Genomic DNA, 17,313 nt, shown 5'->3' with positions numbered 1-17,313 from the left:
ATACAATGTTTCTATTAATCTTTTATTTAATATAAATTACCTTTTAAAATTGAAAGAAAAGGCAGTGGTTTATAAGTATGGATTCTTAAGATGGGTTTCTAAATCAAATGTTAACACCGAAAATGCAGAATTTTAGGAAAATAAAGACTCCTTTATGGTTCAAGGAGATTTTGTTTGTTTTTTAAAGAATATCTTTTAGAGATCCTTAGTGAAATATTTAGGGATTAAAAATACAGTATTTGCCTCAATTTGTAGAATGTTGTGTAGACAACAGAAGATTGGCCATGAATTGATGTAAATAAGTTGAGTTACTAGAACTGGGGATTCATTATACCATTCTTTCCACTTCAGTGTGTTTGAAAGCTCCATTTAAAAAATTAAAATTAGTGCTTACTTTGGCAACACATATATTAAAAGTAGAATAATATGGAGAAGATTACCAGGACACCTGTGCAAGGATGACATGCAAATTCATGAAGTATTCCACATGAAAAAATAAATAAAGCCAAGATGTACTACCCAAATAAAGCTACAGAATACTAACAAAGTCTAACTATACTAGATCACAATAGTTCAAATGTTTCATCAATAATCAACCTGCTCTTTCATTAGTAACATTTTGCTTCTAGAAACTGTTAGGATAGTATGATATTTATTTATTATAATACATTTTGATAAAATGAAAGTTTTGGACTATGTAGTCTGTATGGAAATGTTGTAATTGGTAGAAAACCACTGGTAAAGTTATTCTTTCTACTAGGTATCAAAGGAGTAAGGCAATTTTTGTCACCACCAATTAAAAACTTTTACGAAATAGGACTGTTATAAAACAATTAAACCTTGCAAATGCACCAGTCTCCAGGAAGAAAGTCCTGGAGGAAATTCTGCTTATTAAAATTGCAATTTTAGTTTCCATTAAAAGGAGAATAAGACAACAGAAGATGGGTTGGCAAGACAAATTATTTCTTAATGTCAGTTGAGCTTATTTCAAATGAGATAACGTATCTACACCAGGTTGGGTTCAGTACAATTTTGTCTCTTCAACTCATTTATCTAATTCAGTCATCTTGATTATAGCCTCATGGACTTCATTTTCAGAGAAAGAATTCTGTAACAAACAACCTACACAACATACTGATTACTGAACAGTTAATTCTAATTAACTTGGGCATGGCAAGAGAATTTTGATAAAGTCTTAGAATACAAATATAGTCTGCTTATACTGGACTAACTTATATAAAAACCCACAGCACAGTCTCCAGACAAAACAAGAGAGTCAAAGAGATCTAATTTAAAGAAACAAATGAGAAAATTAAAATCACAAATAATTTATTCTTCTGTTAGAGTTGATACAGTTTTAAATAGCAACAAAGTACACAGTGGTGGAAAATTGGCACAGAACCTATAAGCATTTCAATCACAATAAGGCTGTCCATGCTTTATCTGCTCAAACTTGATGTCCATTTTCTAATGACCAAGTTGGAAAAAAACCTGTTCTTACCTTAAAATACACGCATATTCTCTCTCTCTCTCTCTCTCTCTCTCTCTCTCTCACACTCACACACACACACACACACACACACACACACACACACAGATACACAATGAAATTCCTCCTTTTGATTACAGTATGTTGAGAACAGTATATTCTGCTTATTCAAATTTATGGCACCCCTTCTGTTTTGTTTCCAGTTAGAAGTGGGAAAAACCAATTCAATTATAAAGAATACATCTAATTCCCTGGGCACAGGCAACTTCGATGAAAATAGCAACTTACCTTTGGGCTAGATATTTTCAGATTATGCTTAAATGACTGTGGTTAGAAATTTCTCAATGCATGCTTTCCTGCTTAATGCAATACCCTTGAATTTGGCTAAAATAATCAGGTACAGGACAATCTCAAATAACGATTAAATATGCCGTGCTTAGAAAGAGATTTAAAATGTAACCTCTATGATTTTAATACAGATCAGAAAAACTCCATAAATGAGTCTTTTCCTAAACATCTCTGTAGTATATTAATCAACATAAAAAGGGGGAGAAAACATAAGTGTCCCTTTATAAATGGCATTATTTCCAGTTCAGAAAGTTAAAATAAAGATTTAGAAAGTCTCCCAAACTATTTTGTTATATAAACCAATTATCTTTCTAATGTTAAAAAATAAAGTTACTGGATCAATGCTGACACTTCTTTGATATCATTTATAAAATGTTTTGATATTACTATCTAAGTTCCCTGATTACTCAAACAAGGTAAAATTAAAACTTTGTTATTGCTATTTTAGGAGAGGATTACCACTTCATTTACCTGAAATTACTACCAAAGACTCTTCAGATTCAACATAAAGTTATTCTTATTGCCTCATATTTTAAAACAGTATTATAAATGATCTTTATAAAAAAGGTTTTAATTCACAAAACTGGAAGGCTTTTAAAAAAATGTGTCTTTACTCAAAACTGTATCACAGTGCCCTTGATTATCTAACAGATAAAAGGGATTTAATTTCCTCTATAAGAACATTAACAGTGGACATATGGTGTGCTTTGTCTTTTCCCTCACCTCTATCTTCACAGTACACCATTTTGAGACCAACACAGTCAAGCATTTACCACACTCTAGTCCACATTAACAGAGGATTTCTGATTTTGTCCAGTGCGTAGTGTACCGCCTTGCATATTTACCACATGAAATAAACATAATATACAAAATATTGCTGCTGTAAAAAGTGTACATTTCCCTCTTCCCCTTACAAAAGAATCTGTGGAAAAGTATTAAATCCCCTTAACCTTCATAAACATACAAAGCTGTTCACACCTTTCAGTCTGTAACAGTCCATTTGAAACACAGTTTGGAAATCACTGCAAATTGGCTATGTCATTGCATTTTCTGTCCAATGTTGCCATCTAGAGTAGAAATGTGAAATTGAATATTTTTGAGCTACTAAAGCCTTTTACAACTAAACCACAAAGGCTGCTTAATGATGAAACAGCCACTTATCCATAAGGTTTTTCCAAAAACTAGATGGAATGAAAGGAACTCTTCACAGGGAGGTGTCCACAGTGCTGAGGTGACAATATGGCTGCTAATAGATACTGGTTATTGGAATGTAAGTACTTTTTCACGGCTGGTAATTTCCATACTGTCCCTAAAAGATAAATTAAAAAAAAAAAATTAGATAATAGTTTGACCTAAATTCAGTTAGCACAGAAAATTTTAAAAAGATAACTTTTATGTTGTCACAGTACATAGTACTGCCAACAAACAAAATAGTTATATATTAGGTACACAGTATCCCTCTAATTTCTTCTGATATTATATTCAATAGCAAATGAAATTCATAGTCAAAAATACCCAAGGGATTAGCAAATGAGACTAGAAAACAGTAGCTGTCACATAGTGGGAATTTAAATATTTGGCAAATTTTGTTGAATTGGATTGAGCAGTGATATGTGAAAAGTTCTATTCTAAAACTCTGATGTGGCAAATATTAGTGTATAAATCATACACTAATATGACAACCTGGTGAGGGACCAGCTTATAACTACTATTACAAATCAACACCAAGAGTATTTGAGGTAAAGTAAGAATGAAAAGGCATCTGAGAGATAAAAGGTAAAGAATGTTCTATCTAAACTAAAGAATTTGGGCCTCTCCACAAGGCCAACAAAAGGGTCAGCAAAGGTATTCAGACAGGCAGCTACAACATAAAAATCAAGGAAAATTTTGTTTTGTTTTTGTAGTTGTTGGGTTTTTTGTTTTCCTGTTTTATTTTTGTCATTGTTGTTGTTTTTGCTTTGGTACCTAAGGGTGCTTAACAATGCTGAACCACATTCCCCAGGGCCCCCTCCCTTGCTTTTTTTATGTTTTATTTTGAGATAGGGTCTCACAAAATTGCTTAGGGACTTGCTAAGTTGCTGGGGCTGGCTTTGAACCTGTGATCCTTCAGCCTCAGCGTCCTAAACTGTTAGAATTATAGGCATGTGCCACTTTGATATTGTAGTTTTTAATAAGGTAGTCTCGAAGACCTGTATGTTGGCAGAATAGCAGAGGAAAAAAAGATTACAAATGAAAAAGACATGATGAAGTAGCAAAATTCTACAAGTGAGGTAAAAATATACACTAAATGCCTGTTAACGTTAGTTGCAGAAGAGAAGTAATATCTTTTCCTCTAAAAACTATAGGACAAACTAGAAAATACATATTTTATTAAAAATTTCTTATATGTGCTTAAAATAGACGTTCATAAAAGCACCTATTTTCTAAAAACAGTACTCACTGGAAGTTTACATTGTTTCACATGGCTAAACTTCTTCCTACAAGTCACATGGACGTGACTCAAGAAAATATTCTAGAGATAAAATACTTCAATACCATAACAGTACCCTGAAAATTCATATTTCCACAGAAATAGATAAATACTTGATAACTGTTAGCTGTTAGTCGTCACCATGTATAAAATGGACTACTTACTCTAAATACTATTGAAGTATTTCATGGTAATGTACTCTACACAAAGCTATATTCAGCAAAATTTAAAGTCAATGCTCATATTGAATTGCTTATAGGTAAAATTATATCTAGGATTTGCTTTACTCTGAAAAGAAAAAAGAATAATTTAGGGAGTAAGAACAGCATTAGCAACATTATGCTGATAACTGCTGAAGTTGTATAATAGTTATATATGTGGGTATTTATTATATTGCTCATTTATAATTTAAGATTTCTGTATTAAAAAGTTTAAAATAAAAAAACAAAGGTTAAGGGGTTGGGGTCATAGCTCAGTGGTGGAGAGCTTGCCTAGCACATGTGAGGCCCTGGGTTTGATCTTCAGTACCACGTAAAAAGATAAATAAATAAAAGTACTGTGTCCACCAATAACTGAAAAAAAAAAAAAGAATTAAAGAAAAAGGTCAATTCTTAGCATACTGTAGCTTATTAATCCATTGTTATAGTATCTAAATATTAAAGCTGAAAAGTTCTAACTCTGTTACTAACTTTCTATTTGAGTCTTTAAAACTCTGAAATTGTTTATTTACTCATTGAGAGGAGATATCATCATCTACCTCTTTAGATCACAATTTCCTTTGTGTTAGTAGCTACATTAATTCCTACCTGATTTATCTGCTATAATACATAAATAAGAAAGAACATGTAAAAGGGCTTTTAGAATTATGAATCAGCAGGATGGGGTGACCCATTCCTGTATTCCCAGTTACTTAGATGGCTGATTCAAGAGGATCACGTGAGCCCAGTGATCCTCTGCATAACAGAATGAAATCCCTGTCTCAAAGAGGAAAATCAGTGAGACTCAATACTAGAGGAAAATGCTTTCTTAGTGAATGTGTGAAATGAGATGTTAATGATAAAAGTGCATTGCCCATATGAATGATATGAAAGCAGAAGAGAAGCTAAAAACTACTATGCCACAGAAATGTAAGCTATAATTTATCTACTACATTATGAGCTACTTGAGGACATGGAGCCTATTTTATCCATCTTTATGCCCCAAGTATTCAGGCAAGCCTCACACATAAGACATCTTCAATAATGTATGCCAAATAAATTATATCTAAGTAATTATAAACATTTACAGAACACATTGTTCATCACCATAATAAACTTAAAAATGGAGAAGGAAGACTTAGAAATGAATAATTAAAGTATAATTACACAACAGAAGATTAATTCAATAAAAGTTCAGATAGGAAAAGATTAGCATAGACTAAAATAATTAGAAAAATATTTCAGAGAATGTGGGAACCTTAAGAAAACACTTAAGATTTAGAAAGCAGAGAACAGGGAATAATTCTAATAGAAGGAATAGCTAACACAAAGTCAGGGGTATATCATGCTGAGAGAAGTTGGAAGAAAAGAAAGAATACAATAATGAGCAGTAGAAGCTAACAATTATTTTGTAAAACAGAGCTGAGGTAATGAAGAAAAAGAAGTCTAGTTAATACTAACAAGTTAACCCTTCTGGTACCCGAATAACTAAGACCTCACCATGTGTCAGACATGTAGTAAGTCTTTTGTGTCTACATAAACCTCTACAGTAAATATTATCTCCATATTACAGATAAAGAAATTAAGGTACTCAAAGTTTAAATAACTTGACTACACTCAACCATATTGCTAGTGCCAAACCAAATCACAATCAAGCCTAAAAATGTATAACTGTATCTGACAACAATAGCAAACTCGAGGGCAGTATAATGGGTTATAAATATGGGTTTTAGAGCCAGAAGCCAATTTTTAGTAATAACCTTCACCACTTAATGGCTTTCTTGGACCTTGGACAAGAAGTTACCTAACTTTCCTTGAGTCTCAATTTTTTTCATCTGACAAGTTAAGGGTGATTATAATCCTAATTCAAAAGTTACGCAACCCAAAAAGACCCATGAAAATATTTTGCAAACTACTCAATTTTTCACTAATATTATTGGTGGCAAAGTGTTAGAATAGTTCCCCACCTTGTGCAAAAAGGATACATTCCAGGACTCTCACTGGATGCCTAAAAACACAGATAGTAACAAACCCTACATATATTGTTTTCTTCTTATACAGACATACCTATGGTGAAGTTTAATTTGTTAGTATACAGAGCAAGAGATTAATAACAAATACATATACTGTAATAAATGTTATGTGAATGTGGTCTCTCTCGAAAAAGTTAAGACATAATATTTAAGATTTTGGCTAATAGCAGATAACTGAAACTGAAGAAAGCAAAACCCAGGCGTAGGAGGACCACAGTATAATAAATTGAGCACAGGCTCTTTTCACTCAGAATTTGTCATTCACCCTCATCACTTCTTAGCTCTGTTATCTTGAGTAAATCAACCCAACACTCCAAGCCTCAGTTTCTCTTGCTTTGGTAGTTTTTTTTTTTTTCAAGAATGTCAAGAAGTAATGAAAAAGAAAACAAGAAGACAATATGGAAAATCTCGCCATGATGAATGAAAAGGTAAGATGATAATTATCTCAACCAGGACAAAGCAGAAGATTATAAGTGGATAGATTCAAGAATTTTCAGGAGGGGCTGGGGTTGTGACTCAGTGGTAGAGCACTTGCCTGGCATGTGTGAGGCACTGGGTTCAATTCTTAGCACTACTTATAAATAAATGAATAAAATAAAAATCCATCAACAACTAAAAAATACATATTTATAAAAAAAAAAAAAGAAACAAAGAACTGTTCAAGAGAACCAAAAAAAAAATTTTGGTCACTTATCAGACGGGGAGAGGGAAGGGAGACTTAAATGTTAAATATAATACCTGGCATTCTAGCTTAGTGACAGTACCCCTCTCTTTGAAAAGAACACTGAAAAAAGAAATAAGTTTGGGTGGAGAAAAACTATTGAGTTTGTTTTGGTTATACTGAATTAACAGACATATGATACACCTAAGTGGGGATGTTCAGTAGGCATCTAATTTTGAAAAGAACAATTCAGACTAGAAGTAGAGATTTAGGAGTTAATTGCATAGTAAATGGAAACTAAATATGAAAAAAAGAGATTGTCTAGTGAGAGGCAATGAATGAGAAAAGCTCCAATGCTAGAAAACTGAATAACCAATCATCTTTAATTCCTTCATTCAACTTATCTAATCACTTAAAAGTCTTCACAATAATTCTTCATAATAATTTTTTGAGGGCTCTTTTCTCTATTCTTGTGGTTGCCATTCAATCTAAAAAGTAATGGCCTTATGCATCTATTTATACTTTATTCATTAATATTTTTGACTATGTTCTGTCTACTAGATAATGAAGACCCAACAATATACAAAGTGATGTCTTTAAAGAATTTACATCCAGGGAAGTAAAATGCGACAATAAACAATAACTAAAGAATCCATCAAATGGAGACAAATGTTATGCTTAAAAATTAAAGCATTTTTTTCTGGCAAAGATGGATTTATTGGGCTGGAGTTGTGGTTCAGTGGTAGAGCGCTTGCCTAGCACGTGTGAGGCCTTGGGTTCGAACCTCAGCACCACACAAAAATAAATGAAATAAATAAAGTAAAGGTATTCTGTACAACTACAACTAAAAAATAAATATTTTTTTAAAAAGATGGATTTATTCTGTAACCTAAAACAATAAAAAAATCATATATATATATATATATATATATATATGAGAAACAACTGTATTCAGAATACTGGACAGAGGCAACAAAGAACAAGAATCCTGAGACATAGAAAACAAATGAGATGAGCTTACTGCCTCGAGAATTTCCAGGCTGTAGTGGATGGAGGGAAACAGGCTGAGCCTGCCAGATGCTCTGAATTAAGGAGATAAAGCTTAGAGTCTGGAGGAAAAACAGGTAACTAGAGTTAATAGGACAAGAGGAGAAAGATCTGCACATAAAGACCTGTGGAAAGAATCCTTAAGTATGCAACAGAGTACAGATACACCAATGAGTGAGAAAAATACCCAGGGTTGAGGGAAGAAACATACAAGAGGATTATAAGAAACAATATCTGGCTGGTGGCACATGCCTGTAATTCCAGTGGCTGGGGAGGCTGAGGCAGGAAGATCTCGAGTTCAAAGCCAGTCTCAGCAAAAGTGAGGCGCTAAGCAATTCAGTGAGACCTCATCTCTAAATAAAATACAAAAAAGCTGGGCATGTGGTTCAGTGGTCAAGTACCCCTGAATTCAATACCCATTACCCAAAAAATAAAAATAAAGAAAAAGAAACAATATTACATAGAAACAGAAATGGTGCTTATTCCCTTTTGCAAGCCAAAGTGAAAAAGCCTTATGTTTCAAAGCTCACTGGTAGAGTACTTAAAAGGCTTTTACCTTTAGAGTTGGGAACATTTAAATTAAGATTAGATACTGCACTGGTCCTGCCTAAAAAATTTTTAAAAGGAAATCTGAAAAGACCAAAGCACTTTTAATTTCTTAAACCAAATCTCAAACAAAGCTCAAGAATATCTCTAGCAATACAAATATATCTATCCCCCAACAAAGTAATAGTCATAATGTCTAGAATCCAAAGATTATCATACATTATAAAGGAAGAAAATATAACCCACAAAAAAGAGGAAACAAAATCAATCATCAAAACTGACCAGAAATGACGAGAATTAACAGAAAGCATAAATTTTTCTTTAATATGTTCAAAAATTTTAAGGACACATAAAAAGACTTAAAAAGGACCAATTAAAACTTCCAGAGGTGCAGATTATTATGACCAAGATTAAAAAAAAAATCTTGGGGAAGATTAAAAACAAAATAGACAATAAAGAAAAGATTAGATAATTTCAAGATATAACAAAACCCAAAATAAAATGGAAAGAAATACAGATTTAAAAACAGAGGATTAGGGTGAGGGCTTTAGCTCACCTGCAGAATGCTTGTAACGTGTGAGGCACTAGGTTTGATCCTCAGCACCACATAAAAAATAAATAAATAAAATAAAGGCATTCTGTCCTTCTACAACTAAAAAAAATTTTTTTATATTAAAAAAACAGAGGATTAGTGAGCTTTGGGACAACTTCAGACAGCCATATATACATATATGGAGGAATGGGGACATAGCTCAGTTGATAGAGTGCTTGCCTTGAATGGACAAGGCTCTGGGTTCAATCCCCAGCACCAAGGAAAAACAAAACAAAACAAAATATATATTATATATATATATATATATATATATATATATATATATATATATATACACACATATATGGAGTTACAGAAGAGAGAAAGGAGTGTAGGGAAGAGACAGGAAAAATATTCCATCAAAAATTTTTCTTGTTTGATAAAAATTTAAAAGCTACACATCCAAGAAGCTCAACAAATCCTAAGCATTATAAACATGAAGAAATCTATACAAAGAATTCTCTAATTACAATGTGCAGAAGAGAAAAATTTACAGTCAAACAATTTGATAAAGGGAAAAACCTTATAAAGCAGCTGGGGAAGAAAAAGACACACTAAGACAAAGAATAATAGCAAATGTCTCCTTGGAAACAAAATAAAGAAGATGACAGTAGAGAAACATTTTTAAAGTATGAAAAGAAAAAAATTAGGAGCTGGGGTTGTGGCTCAGTAGTAGAGCACTCACCTAGCACATGCAAAGCCCTGGGTTCAATCCTCAGCACCACATAAAAATAAACAAACAAACAAATAAATGAAATAAAGGTATTGTGGAAAAAAAAAAGAAAAAGAAAAAAAATCTGTCAACCTAGGATTCTATACCCACAGTTGATATCTTTCAAAAACGAAGATAAAAAAATATTTTTTTAACTGTACAAAAGCTGCAAGAATTTATCACCAGATGATGTCTATTTCATGAAATGGTAAAGGAGTTCTTCAGGCAAAATAAAATGATACCAGGTACATATGTATGTACACATGGGAATGAAGAGTATAAGAAACAGGAACTATGTAGGTTAAGATGTAGGTATAACATTTTTTTCTTTATTCTTTAAATAACTTTAAAGGATGATTTTTAAAAATTAAATCCCATATAGTGTAGGGTTTATAATATTTGTATAAGTAAAATTTGTAACACTAACATGAAGGTTGAGAAAAAAAGAAATAAAAGTAAGCCATTCTAAGGCTCTTATACCATAATACATAAAGTGGTTTATTTTCACTTGAAATGACTACATGGACAAACACTGAAAACATTATGCTAAATGAAAGAAAACAAAATGCTAGTCATAAAATACCACTTACTATATGATTCCTTTTTTCTTAAAGGTACAGAATAAGCAAATTCAAAGAGAAAAAAAGCAAACTAGCTATTGCCTGAGGGTGAGTATTTAGGGAGAAATGAGTGACTATTAATGAGTATAGTTTCTTTCTTAGGTGGTGAAATGTCTAAACTGAAAATAGTGGTGATGGCTGTAGAACTTTGTGGATATACTATAAAACACTGAATAACACTTGGGGCCAGGGGTACTATGAATTGAACTCAGGGCACTTGACCACTGAGTCACATCCCCAGCCCTATTTTGTATTTTATTTAGAGACAGGGTCTCACTGAGTTGCTTAGTGCCTCTCTGTTGCTGAGGCTGGCTTTGAACTCGAGACCCTCCTGCCTCAGTCTCTGGGGCCGCTGGGATTACAGGCATCCACCACACGCCTGGCAATAGTACACTTTAAAATGGTGAACTGTATGTTACGTGAATATATTTATATAAAGCTTATTCTTTAAAAAAAGGAAAAAAATCAAAATAAGAAAAAGAGAACAAAAATCAGATGTGACAAATAGGGGAAAAAATAATAAAGATGATACACCTAGCCATACCAACAATGTGAAATAAATTCATCAGGAAAACTAAAACTTCTAAAGATTTATGTGCCTTAAAAATGTAGAGCCAAGGACTGGGGATGTGGCTAATGTGGTAACACGTTTGCCTGGCATGCGTGAGACGCTGGATTCAATCCTCACCACCACATAAAATAAAATAAAGATGTTGTGTCCACCGAAAACTTAAAAATAAATATTAAAAGAAAAATTCTCTCTCTCTCTTTAAAATAAATAAATAAAATAAAGACATTGTGTCCACCTAAAAACTGAAAAATAAATACTAAAAAATTTTCTCTCTCTCTCTAAAAAAAATGTAGAGGCAAAATACATGAAGCAAAACTGGACAACACTAAAGGAGAAATAGAAAAATGTATTGCTGTAGACAAATATTTAATATTCCTTCCTCAATGTGTAAAAAAAAAAATCACCTATTACCTAGACTTACTACAGACAGGTGTTGTGGTGCATGCCTCCAATCCCAGGTATAGGACAATGAAACAAGAAGATAACAAATTTGAGCCCACTGTGGGCAATCTAGGGAGATCCTGTCTCAAAAAGAAGAAAAAAGAAAAGAAAAAAATGGAGATAGGGACTGGGGATGCTGCTCAGTTGATACAGTGTCCCTAGGTTTAATCCCCAGTAACAAAACAATATTATCAACCAACCTGATCTAATTGACATTTATAGAATACCCTCACAGACCACATTCTGGGCCATAAAATAGATCTAAATAAACAAAAAATAATTCAAGCCACAGCAACTATGTTCTATTATAATTACAAAATTAAATTAGAAATCAATAACTTTAAAAATTAATCTGGAAAATCTCTAAATATTTAAAAATTAAGTCATAAACTTCTAAATAACTTGGGTCAAAAAAGAAATCAAAAGTAAATCAGAATGTAGTTCAAACTTACTGAAAATGAGAACAGATCACATAAAAACTGTGTAATGCAGCTTCAGAGCACTTATATGGAATCAAACACTTAGATTAGAAAGGTCCTAAATCAATGAAGCTGCAGCTCCCTTCTTAAGAAAGTAGAAAAATAAAAGCAAATGAAACTTTAGTAAGCAGAAGTAATAATAAAGATCTGGTAGAAAGAAACAGAAAACAGAAGAGTAAATGGGCAAAATAAAATAAACCAACAGCTAACTCAAAAATCAATGAAGTAGATAAAAACCAGACAAATAACCAAGGTAAAAAAAGAAAGATAAAAATTACCAGCATCAGAAATGAGAGATGTACTATCACTATAAATTCTAGAGCTAGTAAGAGGATTAATAAAGGGACTAGGGTTGTGGTTCAGTGGTAGAACACACGCCTAATGCGTGAAGCACTGGGTTCGATCCTCAGCACCACATATAAATAAATAAATAATAAAAGTATTGTGTCCACCTACAACTAAAAAAAAAATCTTTTAAAAAGGATTAATGAAGAAATTATTCAATGGCATATATAAATAAACAAATTTCTAGAAAAACAGTTCCCCAAGGAAAAATAGAAAACCTAAACATTCCTATAATTAATAAAGAAATTAAATTTGTAATTTAAAACTTTTTAACAAAGAATCTCCAAGCCCAAGTCACCGGCAAATTGTACCAAGTATTTTAAAAAGAATATTATCAATTTTCTGCTAATTCTGCTAGAAAAATGTAGAAGGAGAATTCTTCCCAAATCACTCTATTATAGACTAATACTTGATCTTCATAACAAAACCAAAGACATTATAAGGAAAGAAAACTTGAATACAATCTTCCTCATGAAAATAGGTGGAAAAATTTTAAACAAAATTTTAGCTAATCAAATCCAATATGTGAAAGGATAACACCAAATAAGGACAATGACCAAATAAGAGTATATCTCAAATAGGAAAGTTGATTTAACATTTGAAGATAAAACAATGTTATTCAATATATTTACAAACTAAAAAAAGAAAATCACAATCCCCCAAAATTCTCAGCAAACTAGGAATACCACACCTGATAAAAGATATCCACCAAAAAAAAAGCCTTACATAAGAATGAAGAACTGATCACCTCCTACCTGAGATCAGAAACAAGACAAAAAATGTCCACTCTAAATATTTTTACTTAAAACTGTAGTTGAGGCAGGGAAGATGGGAGGGATAGGTGGGGGCAACATTCTGTTTGGAAAAAAAGAAGTAAGACAATATTTCTATATAGAAAATGTGATGTAATCTACAAAAAAAAAACTACAGATATAACAAATGACACTAATAAGGTTACAGTTCTGATAAAATGTCAATATACAAAAATAAATTATGTTTATATACTAGCAACCAACTGGAAATTGGAATGTTTAAAAAATTTACAACAGCAGAATTATGGGATAATTCTGCCAAATGATATGTTAACGTCTATACACTGAAAACAGTAGTTCTGTTGAAAAGATATTTTTTTTAAGGAATATGTCGTTTTCGTATGTTGAAACACTCACTGATATCATTGCAATCTTCCCCAAATTATCTCCAGACTCAAGAACATTCCAATCAAAATGCAAGTAGGCTTTGTGTAGAAATTAACAAATTCATTATAAAATTTATATGAAATACAAAGAATCTACAGTGATGAAACAATTTTGAAAAAAGAATAAGTTGGAAAACTAGACTATGTGATTTCAAGACTATTATAAAACAATAAAGACAGTATGGATTGAAATGAAAATAGCTCAATAAAACAGAAATAGAGATATTTATGAAATAGAGATATTTACTGATTTTCAGTAAAAGTAAAAAGATAACTCAGTAGAAAAAAGAGTCCTCAATAGCTGAGAACATTAGCTATGTAGAAAAGAAAACACACCAATCTTCAATTCATATTCTGTAATGTATCAATAAATTAACTCAAAATTGGATCATAGACTTAAAGGTAAAATCTAAAACCATACAACTTCTAGAAGCATGAGAAATTAAGTGGGGAGCTAATAAAAGCAACAACACAGGTGGATTTCAAATCTCACCAAGTCAATGCAAAGTTTTCACCAATAAACATGAGGAAGAAATACCTATATTAAGTGTGCCTAAGGATAAAATAGAGAAGAGAGAGAGAGAGAGAGAGAGAGAGAGAGAGAATGAGAATATACCATTGCCATATTTCAAGATGTGTTTTACATGTCAGAGTGACTATGATCAACTATACTAGCTTTCTATGAAAGAGACTTAAAAGTAACATACTTATTTTTTACTTACAAAATGTCCCAGAAACAAAAGAAGAAAATATGAACTTTCAAGTGAAAAATACTCAATCAACAATGAACAAACAAGGTGACAGTTCCACAGCTGGCCCAATAACTTACCTGGTCATATCCATAAGGCCTCTGTTGGGGTGGCTGGGGTGGTCCAGGTTGTGTTGGTCTATAACCCCCATACTGCTGACCCTGTCCTTGTGGATAGTTAGGATACTGAGGACCTGGACCACCCTGTGAAGGACCTATAAAATAATTCACAAAGACAAGTCTAGGCAAAAATACAATAAGTTTCTAGAATTTGAGAAGGGTTTTAAATTAGATGTTACTATATTTTCATATCTAAACTACAAAGGAAAGTTTGGTACCAAGATTTTTCCAAAATGCTTTGTGAAATAAAATTCAATGGTTGTAAGAGTGAAAATACTCTAATGCTGCTTCAATAAAAACTATTTTGTGTTATGTCCTAGATATTAGTAAATGTATAAAATAAAATGGGGAAGAAATACTCAAGGAATAATGAAGTATAATAACAAAATTAATTTACACACTGAAAATTTATAATTTGTAACTGGAAAGTTAACTGCAAGCAAGCAAGAAACAAAAGAAAAAAATGTAGATTCAAAGAAAAATTATGAAATAATTTCAAAATATAGACCAAGCATTGATATATTTATAACTCCAGATTAACATATGCCATCACCAAAGGAATCCTATGGCTATACTCTATATCAGTAAACTTATTATGACAGTGTTTTAAAACAGAAACTAAAAATCTGAAAAGTCACAGGTTGAATATGAAAAAACTTGATTCAAAAGTTACTCTGAAAAATGGAGTTCTACTAAGCCATAAAGAAGAATGAAATAATGCCATTTGCTGGTAAATGAATGGAAATGGAGGAAATCAAGCTAAGTGAAATAAGTTGAGATTAAGAAAATCAAGAGCAGAATATTTCCTCATGTGTTAAAGCTAGAGCAAAATAAGGGAAGGAAGATGGCAGAGAATGAGATTGGATATCAGAAAGATATATGGTAATCAGTAGAATAGAAGGAGAACAGGAGGGAGGGAGGAAAGGAGGAAAAGGAGTAGAAATATGGAAGGAGTTTAACAATAGCCTGTTATATACATATATAAATGTACCAAAAAGAATTTTACTTGTGTATATATGTAGAAAATGCCAATCAAAAATAAATAAAGTAGTGAAAGGAAGTTCAACAGAGGAGAGAGAAAATAGGAGAATGGAAAAGAAAAGGGGAAGGGAGAAGAATGGAGAATAAAATAAAAATCCTTGCATGTCTTATCTTGTCAAAATGAACCCAAATATTATGCATAATTTTAATGCTATAATTTTTTTAAAAAAAGGTTAGTCTGAGAATCAATCACTTTTTATACTTAACCCACAAAAATGATTTCAAGTTCCAGAGATAGCAAGGAATTGATTTGGTGTGCTAAACAAATCTGCGTATTTTAGAAATTCTACTCTTATCTACTGTAAAGAATGCTTTATAAAGCATAAGCTAAAAGCTTTGACACTTCAATGTTTTCTTCCAGTCATTCAAAACCAGGCATAAAAACAATGACTACAGAAGAAAGTGTCAAAAGAAAACAATAAATTTCCAATTTTAAATAAATCCAATCATCTTTTACTATATCGTCATTTATTAAAACTCTAAATTTTCTACTAAATCAATTAACGTTTCTTTAACCCTCTCTTCTGAATGAGGATTATGTTTCTCCTAAGTCAATGAATTTGCCTGATTAAGTCACATCACATTTGTTCTTATGCAAATGCAATAAAATCAGAATATTCTATTTATTCCAAATACAAACACTATTTAAATAGTCATGAAGGGGAGGGGTAAGCAAGATCCTTTGTTTATTTGTTGTCATTTTGTTTGTTTTGTACTAGGGATTGAACCCAGGTCCTCTTTACTACTGAGCTACATTCCCACCCCTTTTTATTTTTTATTTTGAGACAGGGTTCTCACTAAGTTGCTAAGGCTGGTATTGAATTTGTAATCCTCCTGCTTCAGCCTCCTGAGTCACTGAAATTACAGGTTCGAGGCATCATGCCAAACTTCTTTGTTAAATAAAAATAATAAATGCATGGAATAGTTCTAAAGACAGGTCTAGAATCAAGGAACCACAGCTTCTCTTCTTTAGGAATATACCTGATTCCCAATATCAGTTCTAATGTTTATGTTGAAAGGGCAAGAGAATTTCATCCTGACCTTGGATTTTTAGGTTTTCTATCATATGTAGACAAAGGTGCCAATAGGAATAGCAGGGCTTAAATCAATTACTATAAACAGTAAGTTATGACTGATGTGAAAAAGAGACCAACTTAGCAAGAGGTGGTATTAGTATTAAAAAGCAGCTACTTCTATGTTATTAAACCTTATTTTCTAAAATGACTATAGTAGCCTAAAATTTAAGACTGAGATAGCAAGTCCCCATCATTCAGTACTACTTATATATTTTTGGAACCAGAAATTTAATCTAGAGGAACTTAACCAATTAAGAAACATTCCCAGCCCCACTTTTTTCTATTCTATTTTGATACAGGGCCTCACTAAGTTATTGATGCTAATAATGAATTCACGATCCTCCTGCCTCAGCTCACTGAACCGCTGGGCTTACAGGCATGCACCATCATACCCAGCTCAATGTTATTTTTTGTAGTTAGCAGTTATTCTTTTTTAAAAACAAATTTGCTAAGCAAGTTATGTACATATAGTTAATTCTAATCCCAATCATTAGTTTTCCAAACACATACAAAGTTATTGGCTGGTCATGAATACCAACTAGGTCTGAGAATTCCTTTTTCTTGTCTTTTAAATGACTA

At 32.1% G+C, this 17,313-nt stretch overlaps 1 protein-coding gene and 1 non-coding gene across 4 annotated transcripts in view; one reads left to right on the top strand and one right to left on the bottom strand.

Moving 5' to 3' along the window:
* Nucleotides 1–386: 386 nt before the first annotated feature.
* On the top strand, nucleotides 387–493 carry LOC120886687 (U6 spliceosomal RNA). Its single transcript, XR_005729766.1, has one exon. It is a non-coding gene; the product is annotated as a U6 spliceosomal RNA (small nuclear RNA).
* An 819-nt stretch (nucleotides 494–1,312) lies between these two features.
* Nucleotides 1,313–17,313, bottom strand: part of Ss18 (SS18 subunit of BAF chromatin remodeling complex) — an 85,905-nt gene continuing 69,904 nt past the window's right edge. For all 3 annotated transcript variants that reach the window (XM_013360223.4, XM_078030221.1, XM_078030222.1), the window contains 2 exons: nucleotides 14,579–14,712; nucleotides 1,313–3,146 (listed from right to left, as the gene is read on the bottom strand). In XM_013360223.4, the coding sequence (XP_013215677.2) occupies nucleotides 3,120–3,146; nucleotides 14,579–14,712 (161 nt within the window). In that variant the 3' untranslated portion in view covers nucleotides 1,313–3,119. The remainder of the gene's footprint in view (nucleotides 3,147–14,578; nucleotides 14,713–17,313) is intronic.

Source organism: Ictidomys tridecemlineatus, chromosome 13 (genome assembly GCF_052094955.1).
Source record: "Ictidomys tridecemlineatus isolate mIctTri1 chromosome 13, mIctTri1.hap1, whole genome shotgun sequence".
In the NCBI taxonomy this organism is placed as follows: Eukaryota; Metazoa; Chordata; class Mammalia; order Rodentia; family Sciuridae; genus Ictidomys; species Ictidomys tridecemlineatus.
This window is presented reverse-complemented; position numbering and strand designations above follow the sequence as displayed.